Source organism: Podarcis raffonei, chromosome 5 (assembly GCF_027172205.1).
Source record: "Podarcis raffonei isolate rPodRaf1 chromosome 5, rPodRaf1.pri, whole genome shotgun sequence".
Taxonomy (NCBI): domain Eukaryota; kingdom Metazoa; phylum Chordata; class Lepidosauria; order Squamata; family Lacertidae; genus Podarcis; species Podarcis raffonei.
The window spans coordinates 12,702,557-12,718,627 of record NC_070606.1 but is presented as its reverse complement, the minus strand read 5'-3'; the positions used below and the strand labels follow the sequence as shown (position 1 = coordinate 12,718,627).

General features: G+C 46.1%; 1 protein-coding gene across 1 annotated transcript; it reads right to left on the bottom strand.

The window, feature by feature from the left end:
- Positions 1-1,319: 1,319 nt before the first annotated feature.
- Positions 1,320-13,359, bottom strand: TMEM72 (transmembrane protein 72). The gene is made up of 5 exons (XM_053387881.1): positions 12,540-13,359; positions 6,175-6,241; positions 3,707-3,778; positions 3,397-3,536; positions 1,320-2,015 (listed from the first exon to the last, which is right to left on the bottom strand). The coding sequence occupies exons 1-5, from the start codon at positions 12,733-12,735 to the stop codon at positions 1,618-1,620; spliced, it is 873 nt and encodes a 290-aa protein (XP_053243856.1). The 5' UTR covers positions 12,736-13,359; the 3' UTR covers positions 1,320-1,617.
- Positions 13,360-16,071: the final 2,712 nt, after the last annotated feature.

Below are 16,071 nucleotides of genomic sequence, written 5' to 3'. Positions count from 1 at the left end.
TTTTCTGCATGTTACACAGTTGTATAGATCCTCAAACTATTTAAGTAATAATTATCAATAAAAAGTTTGTGAATGTTTATTCAAAACCAGCCAAGGAGTCCAGTTCGCTTTGTTGTGTCTTCAGATACTTTGTAAAGGGTTCCCATTCATCTTTAAAGTCACAGTTATCCTTGTCCAGTAGCTTGTGTGTCAGTTTTGCCAATTCTGCACAGTCCATCAATTTTTCTTGCCATGATTCTTTAGTTGGGGTTTCTTCAGTCTTCCATCCTTGCGCTATTAAAACTCTTGCAGCCGTTGTCGCATACATGAAGATGTTTTTCATCCTTTAGGAATTCTTACGACATCACTGAAGAAAATTTGGAAAGGGAAGTTTTTGCTACCCCTCTGGGGCCTTGGAAGCCACAACGTTCAATTAAAACACGTTTATGTATGTCAGATTCTAGGTACCGTATTTTTTGCTCTATAAGACTCACTTTTTCCCTCCTAAAAAGTATGGGGAAATGTGTGTGCGTCTTATGGAGCGAATGCAGGCTGTGCAGCTATCCCAGAAGCCAGAACAGCAAGAGGGATTGCTGCTTTCACTGCGCAGCCATCCCTCTTGCTGTTCTGGCTTCTGAGATTCAGAATATTTGTTTGTTTGTTTTCCTCCTCCAAAAACTAGGTGCGTCTTGTGGTCTGGTGCGTCTTATAGAGCGAAAAATACGTTAATTCATGGAGGGACACCGACACAAAATGTGAGCTGTTGCCTGGTCTATGTCCCTCTCAGTCACTGTGTTCCTGTGTTCACTGTTTTCTGCAACATAGTCCTGGCTCCATTCCACAGACTGGACACTGTGAAGTCTTATGGTAGTAACCAAATACAGTGGTACCTCGGGTTACATATGCTTCAGGTTACACACTCCACTAACCCAGAAATAGTGCTTCAGGTTAAGAACTTTGCTTCAAGATAAGAACAGAAATCGGGCTCCGGCGGCGCAGCAGCAGCAGGAGGCCCCATTAGCTAAAGTGGTGCTTCAGGTTAAGAACAGTTTCAGGTTAAGAACAGAACGAATTAAGTGCTTAACCTGAGGTACCACTGTAGCTAACAACAAGGAAGCAACAACAACAAACCAGGCAAATCCCTTCTTCAATAAAAGTAGAGAAGAATGGACTCGGGAGAACAGGATGGGGATAACTGGGGAATTCATCCCTGTCCACCAACTTCAACCAACGAAAGTTCTTGGCCGCTCTCATTGTCCTAAACCAGGGGTCAGCAACCTTTTTCAGCCGTGGGCCTGTCCACCATCCCTCAGACCATGTGGTGGGCCAGACTATATTGGGGGTGGGGGGAATGAACGAATTCCTATGCCCCACAAATAACCCAGAGATGCATTTTAAATAAAAGCACACATTCTACTCATGTAAAAACACGCTGATTCCCGGACCGTCCATGGGCCAGATTGAGAAGGCGATTGGGCCGCATCCGGCCCACGGGCCTTAGGTTGCCTACCCCTGGCCTAAACCAAAGCTGGGAGGTTTATTCTACAAGTTGCCTCCAGGTGTCTCTGTGGCAAACACTAGAATCATAGAGAAGCAGAAAGAGCCCGTTCTCGCTGTTGCTGTCTCCGCTCTAGGCTGTCACAACTGGGGCGGAAGGATGGGAGCCATGTCAGATGTGGTTTCCTCAGCCAAGCTCTCCTGATCTTCTGGGCTTTCTTTGACAGAAAGAATGATGTTCACCACCTTCTCTTCAAAGTGCACCTGCCTCCTTGTGGGCGGCGAGCTCGAAGAGGCCTCGACGGTGTCCAGTTTCTTGCAGCTTTTGAAGAAGCTCCTCAGAAACCCAAGAAGGGAGTTGCGTTGCCCTTGAGGTGCTCCCCTGGGGAAGGTGTAGGTTTGCTCGGTGTCGCCTGCATCCGTCATAGCTACAGCTGCGCTTTGGGAATCCGTGTATTGCTCTTCTCCAGGTGTTCTCGTTTCTTTCTGTTGCTTACTGAGCAGGAAGTAGGTGAAGCCGGTGACCACCAGCATCGTGCCTGGAGAGAGTAAGGAAAGAGACAGAGAGAGAGGTCTAGGGGTCTTGGTCGACCTCAAGCTGAACACGAGTCAACAGCGTGAGGAGAAAAAGGCTAATGCTATTCTAGGCTTCATCAGTCCACATCAAGGGAAATAATGGTACCACGCTGTTCTGCACTGGTCAAATCACACCTGGACTCCTGTGTCCAATTTTGAGCGCCACAGTTTAAGAAGGGTGTTGACAAGCTGGAACGTGCGCAGACGAGGGCAACTAAGATGATCAAGGGTCTGGAAACCAAGCCTTATGAAGAATGGTTGAAGGAGCTGGGTATGTTTATCTTGTAAAAGAGGAGATTCCTGCAATCCATCAATGACAGATAGCCATCCAACCTCTGCTTAAAAACTTCCAGGGAAGGAAAGTCCACCACTTCCCAAGGGAGACCATTCCACTGTCAAACAGCTCTTACTGTCAATAAGTTTTTCCTGATGTTTAGTATCCTGTATCCTGAAGCCATTGATTCAAGTCCAGCCCTCCAGAGAAAACAAGCTTGCTCCATCTTCCATGTGACAGCCCTTGAGATATTTGAAGATGGCTATCATATCTCCTCTTTTCCAGGCTAAACATCCCCAGTTCCTACTAGTATACCATACCATACCATACCATACTCAAACCAGGACAGTACAGTGGTACCTCTGGTTACGTACTTAATTCGTTCCAGAGGTCCATTCTTAACCTGAACTGTTCTTAACCTGAAGCACCACTTTAGCTAATGGGGCCTCCAGCTGCTGCCACGCCGCCGGAGCACGATTTCTGTTCTTATCCTGAAGCAAAGTTCTTAACCTGAGGTAATATTTCTGGGTTAGCGGAGTCTGTAACCTAAAGCGTCTGTAACCTGAAGTGTCTGTAACCCAAGGTACCACTGTATACCAAAGTAGTACAAACTCAGGCTTGGGCCCCCAATGGACTGTAAATACAGTGGTACCTCGGGTTAAGAACTTAATTCGTTCTGGAGGTCCGTTCTTAACCTGAAACTGTTCTTAACCTGAGGTACCACTTTAGCTAATGGGGCCTTCTGCTGCTGTGCCACTGCTGCGCGATTTCAGTTCTCATCCTAAAGCAAAGTTCTTAACCCAAGGCACTATTTCTGGGTTAGCGGAGTCTGTAACCTGAAGCGTATGTAACCCGAGGTACCACTGTACACCATATCATAGCTTATATGGCATGGAAGTTAGGGCAGCTGCATTCATTCATCAGCTTGCAACATCCATGATTTTCGGTGAATCCTTTATATTGCTTTTTTGAATCCTAAAATCATTTTTGGATTACAGCTACTGTTTACAGTATTTGCAAAAAATAAAAATTAAACCCCCATTCTACTGGTCACCCTCTCACCCTCTTACCTGGGATAGTGACGTGCCAAACTATGACAGGGTGCAGGAAGCAGGCTACCGAGAGCAACACATACATCAGGAACTTCTGGAAGGCCCCCCGACGTCTGGCGTGCTTCCAGCAAGTGTGCATCCCAGATCCCGTCTTGGGGCTGCAGTGGAAGTGGAAGGAGGAGAAGCTGGCTAAAGCAAAAGATCAGTCACCCTCAAGGTGAACTCTCAAAAAGAGCTCAGAGTCCAGCTCAACCCAGAAGTGCTTCCCCAAGCTGAATTGTAGGAGGGAAGGAGGGTTGGGGGAAGGAACGCAATGGGGCACACTCACGTGCAACAAGCGGTCAAGAGCAGGCCCGCAAAGTATGCTGCTTCGCACAGGGACACGGCTATCCCTGAAACACTGAAGAACGAGAAATCGTTAACAGGCGAGGAACAAGGAGCAAATGGCAACCCCCCGCAGCGCTCAGTAATAAATAATAATAATAATAATAATAATAATAATAATAATAATAATTTTTATTTATACCCCGCCCTCCCCAGCCAAGGCCGGGCTCAGGGCGGCTAACAAGCAATAATAAAAACAAGTTGAATGAATGCAACTTACAAACAAGATTAAAATACAACATTAAAATATTGAAACATTAAAATATTAAAGTGCAGCCTCATCACAGGAGGAGAAAGGAAAAGAAAAAAGAAAGAGGGGGAGGGAATCAAACTGGCTCCAAGCCAAAGGCCAGGCGGAACAACTCTGTCTTACAGGCCCTGCGGAAAGAAATCAGATCCTGCAGGGCCCTGGTCTCATGAGGCAGAGCGTTCCACCAGGCCGGAGCCAGAGTTGAAAAGGCCCTGGCTCTGGTTGAAGCTAATCTAACTTCCTTAGGGCCCGAGACCACTAGGGTGTTGCTATATGGACCTTGAGGCTCTCCGTGGGGAATACCGGGAGAGGCGGTCCCGTAGGTACGAGGGTCCTAGGCCATTAACAGGGGAACATGCAGTGCTGTGCAGTGAAACTTTTCATAGAGGAACAGCTTGCGAAGGCAATTTGGGAGAGTGATGTCCTGATGTTGCGTGTGCGAGCATCACACCTCCCTCCCTAAGCTGGGCAGAAGCTTCCCAGGCTTTGGGAAGGAGGCTCCAAGTCCCTGACAGGATGCTGAAGCCCTGTTGCCTCCTCCTCTAAGGACTCTTGATATGACCATAGTGCAATATTCAGCATCCTGTTGTCAGGCTTCGGGGAATCGACTTCCTCCCCGTGGCGGTAAACGAAAGATAAAACGAAAGGAATGTCTTGCCAGTTAGAATCTTTAATAATCACAGTGAGAGAACAAAGAAATGGCAGTGCTCCCAATTAAAGGTTACTCCCCTCCTCCGTCCCTATTAATCTATGTCACTCCTACGTCTTGTAGCCTGAGCTTGAACCCTCTGCGCTTTCTGTTCAAACACTTTCTGAGCTCTCCGTGTTCTTGGAGAAGGGGGTTGAATGCTGTCCAGAGACTGTGAACCTGTTAACTCTCTCTCTTCTAGTGTAGCTTCTGCTGACGGTTCCCCATCCAGTATTCCCCAGCTTCTGCCTTCTGAACTATGCCCCTCTGCAAACCAGTGTTCCAAATCTATACTGCCCCCCTGTTCCTGGAAAGAAGCAGGAGCAGGGGGAGGGGGTGTCTCCCACCATTCCTCCTCAGTGCAGCCTGCTCAGCACAGTCCCTGACATCTGTATATGGTGTATGAAGTCAGGCCTAGGTTTGCAGACGCCCTTACATCGACCAGCACAAGCTTATTTAGGCGCTCTCACAAATCCATGTTATTTCCCCCCAATCAGACAGCCATGTTGTTGTTTAGTCGTTTAGTCGTGTCCGACTCTTCGTGACCCCATGGACCAGAGCACGCCAGGCACCTCTGTCCTCCACTACCTCCCGCAGTTTGGTCAAACTCATGCTGGTAACCTCGAAAACACTATCCAACCATCTCATCCTCTGTCGCCCCCTTCTCCTTGTGCCCTCCATCTTTCCCAGCATCAGTGTCTTCTCCAGGGAGTCTTCTCTTCTCATGAGGTGGCCAAAGTACTGGAGCCTCAGCTTCACGATCTGTCCTTCCAGTGAGCACTCAGGGCTGATTTCATTAAGAATGGATGCATTTGATCTTCTTGCAGTCCATGGGACTCTCAAGAGTCTTCTCCAGCACCATAATTCAAAAGCATCAATTCTTCGGCGATCAGCCTTCTTTATGGTCCAGCTCTCACTTCCATACATCACTACTGGGAAAACCATGGCTTTAACTATACGGACCTTTGTTGGCAAGGTGACGTCTCTACTTCTCAAGATGCTGTCTAGGCCTGTCATTGCCCTTCTCCCAAGAAGCAGGCGTCTTTTAATTTCGTGGCTGCTGTCACCATCTGCAGTGATCATGGAGCCCAAGAAAGTGGAACAACTGATTGGTTCAAAATTGGGAAAGGCGTACGACAAGGCTGTATTTTGTCTCCCTGCTTATTTAATTTATACGCAGAATACATCATGCGAAAGGCTGGGCTGGATGAATCCCAAGCTGGAATTAAGATTGCCGGAAGAAATATCAACAACCTCAGATATGCAGATGACACAACCTTGATGGCAGAAAGTGAGGAGGAATTAAAGAACCTTTTAATGAGGGTGAAAGAGGAGAGTGCAAAATATGGTCTGAAGTTCAACATCAAAAAAACGAAGATCATGGCCACTGGTCCCATCACCTCCTGGCAAATAGAAGGGGAAGAAATGGAGGCAGTGAGAGATTTTACTTTCTTAATCAGACAGCCATACTTACAGCAAATAGACAGCCAGGCTCTTGAACTGACCCAGGAGCAGAGTGTCTGTGCCAACGCCAATGAGCACTGAAACAAAACACAGACGAGAAGAAGAAATAACACTTGGGATCTGGGGGCATTGGGATTCATTTCCCGCTGTTGTGCAATGCCCTCCGAGATAAACAACTCCAGGGGTCAGCCCCCCAGAGGGGCAGCCAATCCTGCCTTGCCAGTGGTGGTTTCAGGCAAAATCTTGCGGAGCACATACGACCCGACAATATTTCAGTGAGCTCTCAAGATTTTAGTGAGATTTTTTGGCATGCATGAGATCTTGTGAATCTAGAATCTTCGACCCAGAAACGACAACTAATCCAGAATGCAGCAGCTGGACTGGTGACTGGGAGTGGCCGCCAAGACCATATAACACTGGTCCTGAAAGACCTACATTGGCTCCCAGTACATTTCCGAGCACAATTCAAAGTGTTGGTGCTGACCTTTAAAGCCCTAAACAGCCTCAGCCCAGTATACCTGAAGGAGCGTCTCTATGTCCATCATCGAGCCCGGACACTGAGGTCCAGCGCCGAGGTCCTTCTGGCAGTTCCCTCACTGCGAGAAGCGGGTTTACAGGGAACCAGCAGAGGGCCTTCTCGGTAGTGGCGCCCATCCTGTGGAACGCCCTCCCATCAGATGTCAGCCCATGATATCATGTGCTGTGTTCACCACCCCCTGCAAAGACGTTCTGTCCGTGGCTGTCAAGCCAACGTACCACACTGTGATACAATATGAGAGGACACTCTCTATTGTGGACCAGTAGAAGGAGGTCATCAACTGTTGTTTAACATTGTTCTTTCGAAAGACCAGGAGGAAATGGAGTCTCTGTTGGGCCTTCCTAACCACCTGAGTTATATTGTTTTTCCAAGTGAGGTCTTCACTAAGGTAAACGCCCAGGAATTTAAAGGAAGAGACTCTCTCCACACAACCCTTCCCCCCCCCCGATATACAATGGGGCTAGTTCCCCTCTCTTCCTCCAAAAGTCCAACACCATCTCCTTTGTCTTGCTAATATTTAGGTGCAAGTTATTCTCTAGGCACCATGTAGATACTTTTTGAACCTCCCCCCTTACGCTGATTCATCTCCACCTGTAATTAGACCCATTGTCGTAGTATCATCTGCAAATTTAATCATTGCAGTAGATGGATCAGATAAAATACAGTCATATGTATACAATGAGTACAGGTAGGGACTCAGCACACATCCCTGTGGGGTGCCAGTGCTGAGCTTCAGGGAGGTAGATGTAACAGGCCCAGTCCTCACTGTTTGTGTCCGATCCCTCAGAAAGTCTTTAATCCAGTCACAGATGGTAGAAGAAAGGTCTAGTTCCATCAGCTTTTTGATAAGAATGTCCGGAAGGATGTTCCAGTAAAGGATAGGGCTATCCACTGGGCTGCTTCAACAAAAACCTGGTAATAGGACCACTCTCTTTTCTGCCTTGGTCACACCACACCTGGAATACTGCGTCCAATTCTGGGCACCACAATTTAAGAAGGATGTTAACAAGCTGGGATGTGTGCAGAGGAGGGTGACCAAAATGATCAAGGGTCTGGAAACCAAGCCTTATGAGGAACAGTTGAGGGAGATGGGTGTGTTTATCCATGGGTGTTTAGAGGATACTGAGAGGAGATATGATCATAGACATCTTCAAATATCTTCAAGGGCTGTGACATGGAAGATGGAGCAAGCTTGTTTCCTCCTGCTCTGGAGCGTAGGACCTGAACCAATGGCTTCAAGTTACAAGAAGGAGATTGCAACTAAACATCGGCAAGAACTTTCTGACAGTAAGAGCTGTTAGGCAATGGAATGGTCTCTCTCAGGAGGTCGTGGAGTCTCCTTCCTTGGAGGTTTTTAAGCAGAGGTCGGATGGCCATCTGTCATGGATGATTTAGTCCAGGTTGCTGCATTGCAGGATCCCTTGGGGATCAAACCCAAATTGCCGTTTGCTCTGATTGTGCGTTGAAGAGCAGGTTTCGTCAGGGGAAAACAGTGGAACAAGAGGAAGTCTGGATAAGCCCAGAGAGAGAGAGAATACCAAGCATGTATGTCAATGAATGGCAGTAACTACAGCATTCATGCCACCGAAAAGGCCCAGAGGAAAGAGCCAAGGATTAGGTGCTGTAATGAGCTTTGGCTTGGGTAGACCTGGTTCAGAAGCAAAGCATTACCCCTTCCCAGGGATCTGAATTGTGACGCCTGGAACATTCCATTCCGATCTCCTTTCCTTTCATTCAGTGTTTAATCCCTAAACCAAGACTGGTCTCAACTAGCCATACAGTGAAACGGCTCCGTGTGTCGGTGAGAGAAACTGGCGCATTCCAATTACTCAGCAAGCCACAGCGGGAATGAATCACACATTATAGGGCAGAAACATTTGTTAGTTTGTGTACCGTGGCAAATGCCAGTGTAAAAATGGCAACATTACGCGTTTCCTTTTCTCGTGTCTGCAAATTTGCAGCGGATATGCACTAAGGAACAATAGCTAATTATGAATGTGCTTCCATTTGTTTTTACAAAGATACCCCTCCAGAGGGGAATCCTGCTTTAAATGGAATTTATATGCAGAATTTGGCGCTTCCAGCCCTATCACATTTTGCCTAAATGAGTCCATCGCTCGCATTGAGTGCCTGCTTATGTCTGAGCTACTGGTTTGTGGTCAAATAAAGTTGTTGTTTTTCCTTAAACAGTCCAACTAATGATATGCAAAATATTACACATAATATATGTATAATATATACAAATGAGTCAATATTTTTGCAGCATAACTGTGTAAGTGGTGTGGGTTTTTTTTACACTTATGTGCACTGAAAACTTTAGGAAACTAGGAGTATTTAATACATAAAAATTCTGCATGTAGTCATGCATATAATGTGATAACCTTTCATATTTTCAGCGGAACTGGTGAGAGGAAAATGAGAACCTGAAAGATTCTGTTGGATAAGCTCCACACAGTGCTGGATTTACGTTTAAGCTAAACAAGCTATAGCTTAGGGCTCCAATCTCTTGGGGGCCCCCAAAAAAATTTAAAGGAAAAAACTGGGTGTATATTTCCAAAATATAAGATAAAAAACAAATAAAATAAAACCTACATATAGCAACAGTGTTTTCTGTGGTGTAGGCTCCTATGATGTAAGTCATGGACCCCGCCTGCTAGCCTGCTCCCTAAAATATCACAGTTCAACAATTATTTGATAAAATACATATTTTGTTATGTGCAAATGGCTTTAGATACCTATTACAGTGGTACCTCAGGTTAAGTACTTAATTCGTTCCGGAGGTCCGTTCTTAACCTGAAACTGTTCTTAACCTGAAGCACCACTTTGGCTAATGGGGCCTCCTGCTGCTGCCGCGCCGCCAGAGCACGATTTCGGTTCTCATCCTGAAGCAAAGTTCTTAACCCGAGGTACTATTTCTGGGTTAGCAGAGTCTGTAACCTGAAGCGTATGTAACCTGAAGCATATGTAACCCAAGGTACCACTGTAGGTCCATAAATTATCATATAGCATATATGATGCCCTAAACTTCTGAAGGTAATGGGGCCCTTTATATGTCCAGCTATCCTTTGTCAACAACAAATTGTCGGTGTTTTTTGTGTTGCATATATGCTATATGGTAATTTATGGACCTAATGGGTATCTACAGCCATTTGCACATGCAGAATGTAGGCACCCTATATATAGAAATGAGCAAACCAGTGATATTTTAGGGAGCAGGCTAGCAGGCGGGGCCCATCACTTACATCATAGGAGCCCACACAACACAAGACACTGTTGCTGTATGTAGGTTTTATTTTATTTGTTTTTTATCTTATATTTTGGAAATGTACATCCAGTTTGTTTGTTTTTTTATTTTTTGGGGGGCCCCCAAGAGAGGGGGGCCCTAAGCTATAGCTTGTTTAGCTTATACGTAAATGCGGCACTGTCTTCATAGCATATAAATGTCTGCATGAACTAGCGGTAACTGCAGTGTTTCTGCAGGAGGCCCTCCCAACATGACTGTGTGAGCTCATCTCTTGAGGTGGAGATACTGGTGACTGAATCTGCATAGCTTATGCCTGCATGGCACAAGATTTAGGTGCTCTCCTATGGAATCTTTCCTATTGCTGACAAATCTCCATGTCCGGTGACAACACTTTTGAGCTGGAAAACTACAGACTAATTTAACGAACTGCAGTTGACTTACTTGCATTGCTTACATCTATTCAGCTTTGCCGAATGCTTTCTTGTTCGTTTGTTTTAAATAACACTGCTGCAAGGATACAATTCAAGATTCCACTCATTGCTATTATTTGAGCAAGATAGGGGCGGGAATTTACCCTGTTAGATAGCGACCTAGTAATGACTCCAGTGATCTGAAAGTATTTGCCACACGGTGCAATCCTTTCCCCGACTTGTGGTTGCTGGGCAGGCAAGATCAGCCCTGCGCTGCCCAAGGCATTTTGCTGCCTGAGGCAAAACAACGCAGGCCACTCCCACCAAGTCTAGTTCCAGGGTACCAAGGCTGGATCAAGTTGTTTTGGCACCTGAGGCAGAAAAATCCTACAAGCATCTTTGAAGATGGCTATCCTCTGAATTCTTCATACAGACCTCCCAGCCTGTCCCCCTGTACAAGAGTCTCATATCTGTCTGCTTAATTGCATGCAGTGCTTTGGGGGGGTACACAGGGGTACGCATACCCCTAAACATTTTGTGAATCTAGGTTTGGCCTCATTGAGAGGCAGTATTTCAATCTGAGTAGGAAAATGAGAGTAACCCTAAACACTTTTTTTTAAGGCAAAAAGCACTGATTGCATGTTTAAAAAGGTAAAGGACCCCTGAAAGTTAAGTCCAGTCTCAAACGGCTCTGGGGTTGTGGCACTCATCTCGCTTTACTGGCCGAGGGAGCCAACGTTTGTCCGCAGACAGTTTTTCCAGGTCATGTGGCCAGCATGACTAAGCCGCTTCTGGCGAAACCAGAGCAGCGCACGGAAACGCTGTTTACCTTCCCGCCAGGGTGGTACCTATTTATCTACTTGCACTTTTGACATGCTTTCGAACTGCTAGGTTGGCAGGAGCTGGGACCGAGCAACGGGAGCTCACCCCGTTGCGGGGATTCGAACCGCCGACCTTCCAATCAGCAAGTCCAAGGCTCAGTGGTTTATACCACAGCACCACCCGCATCCCGATTGTATGTTATGTGTACATAATTCCTTGCATCAGGAGAGAACGATGGAAGAAAGCATCTACCCTGGTATAGTACTGAAGAACAGAGGTGCTGTTAAGCTAAAATAAAAAATAAAAAAATTGTAGAGGTTGCATGGCTATCTCTCAGGGATTCTTTAGCAGTGATTCCTGCATTACAGGAGACTCGACTAAAGGACCCTTGGTGTCCCTTTCAATTTTACAATTCTGTGATTCTATAACCTCGAGCAGGAAAGAACAGGCGCAGATAGCTGGAGACCAGCCAGGTTGTCATGTTTCTGCCCACTCAGTCAGCTTGAAACAGCGCAGCAACTTTCTGCAAAAGTTGTTGTTCTTAAGGATGCTTCGCCACCTCTGCCAACATTCACCTTTGCTTTGAAAGCAGATTGGTTTCTCCCTCCTACCCTCAACCACCCATGAATTCACCGCAGAGAGTTACCAGCAAAAACTTCAGGACAGTGCTAGTTAAAAGATGGGCGTCTTGTCAGGTCTTCAAAACTCAGACAACTAATCTAGTTCATCCTTGAACACCTCCGTCGCCCTCACCTGGGGCAGGCTCTCGTACTGCATTTTGTGAAACCCATATAAACTGGGGTTGGCAAGGGGATCCAAGTCAGATCAAATTTTAATCAACCACAAGCAAAAACCAGGAGGAACAAAGTGGTGAATACCATCTGTGAATTCACATTAACTGAGAAATTGACACAAAGGATAGAATCATAGAGTTGGAAGAGACCACAAGGGCCATCGAGTCCAACCCCCTGCCAAGCAGGATACATTTGGCCAGGGGTAAAAAAGAGGGAGAGAAAGATAATCAGCAGATTAGTGGCCTTTCATCATGTACACCAGTAAGAAAGATGCTGTTAAACCGGTGCCATTGGTCTTTAAACATACAGTATATGGATTATGCCGTTTAAATTCTATTTGTTCAAAGGGGACGGACTCTCAGGAAAAGAACTGTGGATCTATATGTACACTGCCCAAATTTATTGCTTATAGGTTTACTTTAATTCATTTTGTAATCTTGGGAAGGTTTCTGGTGTCAAAAGTAGTACGCCTGTATAAGAAAATAAAGTAAGAATGAATTTCAGAAACCAGAGTGGTATCCATGTCAGAAACGCAGGGCAGAAAATCACACCAACAGTGCTGCTTACCTGCTCCAGTGGAGATTCCCAAAAGTCGGCAGGTATATTCCAGAGTATTCCAAAAAGCTGCTTGCTTCATGTTGGCTGGGCAAGAAGCGCTTTGAGCTTTTGGAAATTCTTGAGACAGACCTATGCTCTGACTTCCTGCACTGAGATGGAGTGAGCCTGGAGTCAGGGATCCCCGCCCTTCCCAAAGGAACATCATTCCAATGTGCTATACACAAAAAAGACCCCAAACAACACACCCTTTTTCCATGCAGAAGCAGTTAGCGCTGGTCCCGGCGGGACTGGGCTGTCCTTCTGGTGCTGCCATTGTCCTGCATCCCTCAGTGGGACAATTAATGATTACCAGGCAGAGCAGGAACCTCAGCCAGTGCCTGAGGGCCACTCTCCCCTTGCTTCATGTCGGTGCATACTGAAGGCGAGCAAAAGTCTTGCTCCTGCACATTGGATGCAGATTAGTTGCCATGGGGCTTAAGGCTTTGCTAGCTGCTTTTCAGAGCACTCCAGCTCACTCCGAAGAGACCACGAGGGGTGCAATAGTTCTCACCTGAACAGCAGACCTGTCCAAAATGAGATGCCACTTCGCTAAGTATCTGAAAACTCACAGGGTTCTTCATGTTTCCTTTTACGAGACACTCCTCGTCCACATTACAGCCATTTAGAGTGCTTCCCCTTTGGAGAAAACATTGAATTATTTATTCCCATTAAAAGCCAATGCACGCCTTATAATCAAGGAAATTCATTTCCAGCTGCAACACATTTATCCGCAGTAAGCTGCCGAAGTCTAGGAAGCCTACTCGCATAATTAAGAAATAGTTCCTATTTAATCTCAAGCATATTTCGCCGAGATTTGCCATTTCCCGATTAAGCAACATTTGGGTTAACTTTGTCTACTTTGCCATAGTCCTAGATCTTCCAATCAAGTTCTGCTTCTAAATGCCTAGCAACATTACAATTTGGCAACAGGAGCAGAAATTCAAATCAGCTTCCAGCAGCACATTTTTCAAATAGCTCTTTCATAATCCAGATTAATTTAGCAAATGCCTGAATCCTGCCTTAAGCCCAACTATAGTACTGTTCTGTGCACCAGAAGCTTCTCAGTTTTAAATAATACATTCACATGATTGATGTTACAGACGGATCTCAAGAAAAGGTTTGTTCGCAAAAGGTGCTTCCGGACAGCGGCTATTTTGGGGTGGGATTCCATCATATACAGTGGTACCTCGGGTTACATACGCTTCAGGTTACATACGCTTCAGGTTACACACTCCACTAACCCAGAAATAGTGCTTCAGGTTAAGAACTTTGCTTCAGGATGAAAACAGAAATCGTGCTCCGGCGGCACGGGGGCAGCGGGAGGCCCCATTAGCTAAAGTGGTGCTTCAGGTTAAGAACAGTTTCAGGTTAAGGACGGACCTCCGGAATGAATTAAGTACTTAATCCGAGGTACCAGCAAACGCAAGTTTTGCAACTGAAGGTGGTTTGTTTGAACAACAAACCCATCTCCCCCCCCCCCCGAAAAGCAGGCTTCTTGTGAAAAGGAAGTCAGGAAAATGCACCGGAAAGTGTGTGATAACAATTGTGCCTCCCGTGGCATATAATGTGTCATTGTGTCTAGCTGTTAACTAGAAGGTTGGTGGTTTGAGACCACCCAGGAACAGCTGTGGGCAGTATTCCTGCACTGCAGGGGGTTGGACTAGATGATCCTCAGGATCCATTCCAACTCTAAGATTCTATGATGCAATGCTGCATAACTACCCTGCAAGTCATTGATTGTGAATGCTCAATCAATAGCCGGCATTGTAATTATTATTACATTGTAATAATAATGATGATGATGATGATGATGATGATGATGGTATAGGGTTATAAAGGCCAGGACTAGCCGCCTGAGAAACAGTTTCTATGCAAATGCAATTCTGGTTCTAAACGCAGCATAAGGGGTTTCTATAGTTTGGTGTATTTTAAAATGGGGTTTCAGAGTTTTTGAATATTTTATGTAGTTTTTCAATTTCATTGTTCTGCATGGGATAATGACAATAAAGACATTGTATCATATTGTACCGCATTGTCTAGCCTCTGCACAAACTTTGTGGAACTAAATCAGGAAGAGTGCTCGATAAACACGTCACTGGATATGACCACGGATGTAAATTGCTTGCTGTAAAGCACGGGTAGGCAAACTAAGGCCCCGGGTGCAGGATCCGGCCCAATCGCCTTCTAAATCCGGCCCACAGAAGGTCCAGGAATCAGCGTGTTTTTACATGAGTAGAATGTATCCTTTTATTTAAAATGCATCTCTGGGTTATTTGTGGGGCATAGGAATTCGTTGATTCCCCCTCTCAAAATATAGTCCAGCCCCCCCACAAGGTCTGAGGGACAGTGGACTGGCCCCTGATGAAAAAGTTTGCTGACCCCTGTTGTAAAAGGTAAAGGTAAAGGACCCCTGGACGGTTAAGTCCAGTCAAAGGTGACTATAGGGTTGCAGTGCTCATCTCACTTTCAGGCCGAGGGAGCTGGCGTTTGTCCACAGACAGATTTCAAGGTAATGTGGCCAGCATGACTAGACCACTTCTGGCACATGAAGACACCATGACAGAAACCAGAGTGAACAGAAACACCTTCCCACCGCAGCAGTACCTATTTATCTACTTGCACTGGCGTGCTTTCAAACTGCTAGGTTGGCAAGAGCTGGGACAGAGCAACGGGAGCTCACTCTGTCGCACAGATTCGAACCGCAGCAACAACTCAGTGTGCTTTACTCTCAGGAAAGGACTGCAGTCTTAGGCTCCTTACATTGCACAAAATTGCCCTAGCGTGCAATTACTACATCTGGGCTTCCAATAATCCAATCACCTGTTTTATTCCTATCAAAACATCTGGGGAAGGGCACTGGTGGCTAAAACACCTTAAGCAGAGGTTGGATGTCTATTTGTCATGGATGCTTCTGTGGACGTTCCTGCATTGCAGGAGGTTGGACTAGAATCTGGCACCCCCAACCTTTGGCCCTCCAGATGTTTTGGACTACAATTCCCATCACCCCTGACCACTGGTCCTGTTAGCTAAGGATCATGGGAGTTGTAGGCCAAAACATCTGGAGTGCTGAAGGTTGGGGGTGCCTGGACTAGATGATCCTTCCAACTAGGATCAAGCCTCAGAGACATCTCTAGCGCACAGAAAATGACTGAATTGCTCTCCGAGTTTCGAGGTTTTAAGGTGCTTTTATTTAAAAATCGCCAGTTTAAAAGGTCCGAGAGAGCAGGCACTCTCGCACTGCACTTATGTTGTCGAAGGCTTGGATTTTGTTGTTGTTGTTTAGTCGTTTAGTCGTGTCCGACTCTTCGTGACCCCATGGACCAGAGCACGCCAGGCCCTCCTGTCTTCCACTGCCTCCAGCAGTTTGGTCAAACTCATGCTGGTAGCTTTGAGAACACTGTCCAACCATCTCGTCCTCTGTCGTCCCCTTCTCCTTGTGCCCTCCATCTTTCCCAACATCAGGGTCTTTTCCAGGGAGTCTTCTCTTCTCATGAGGTGGCCA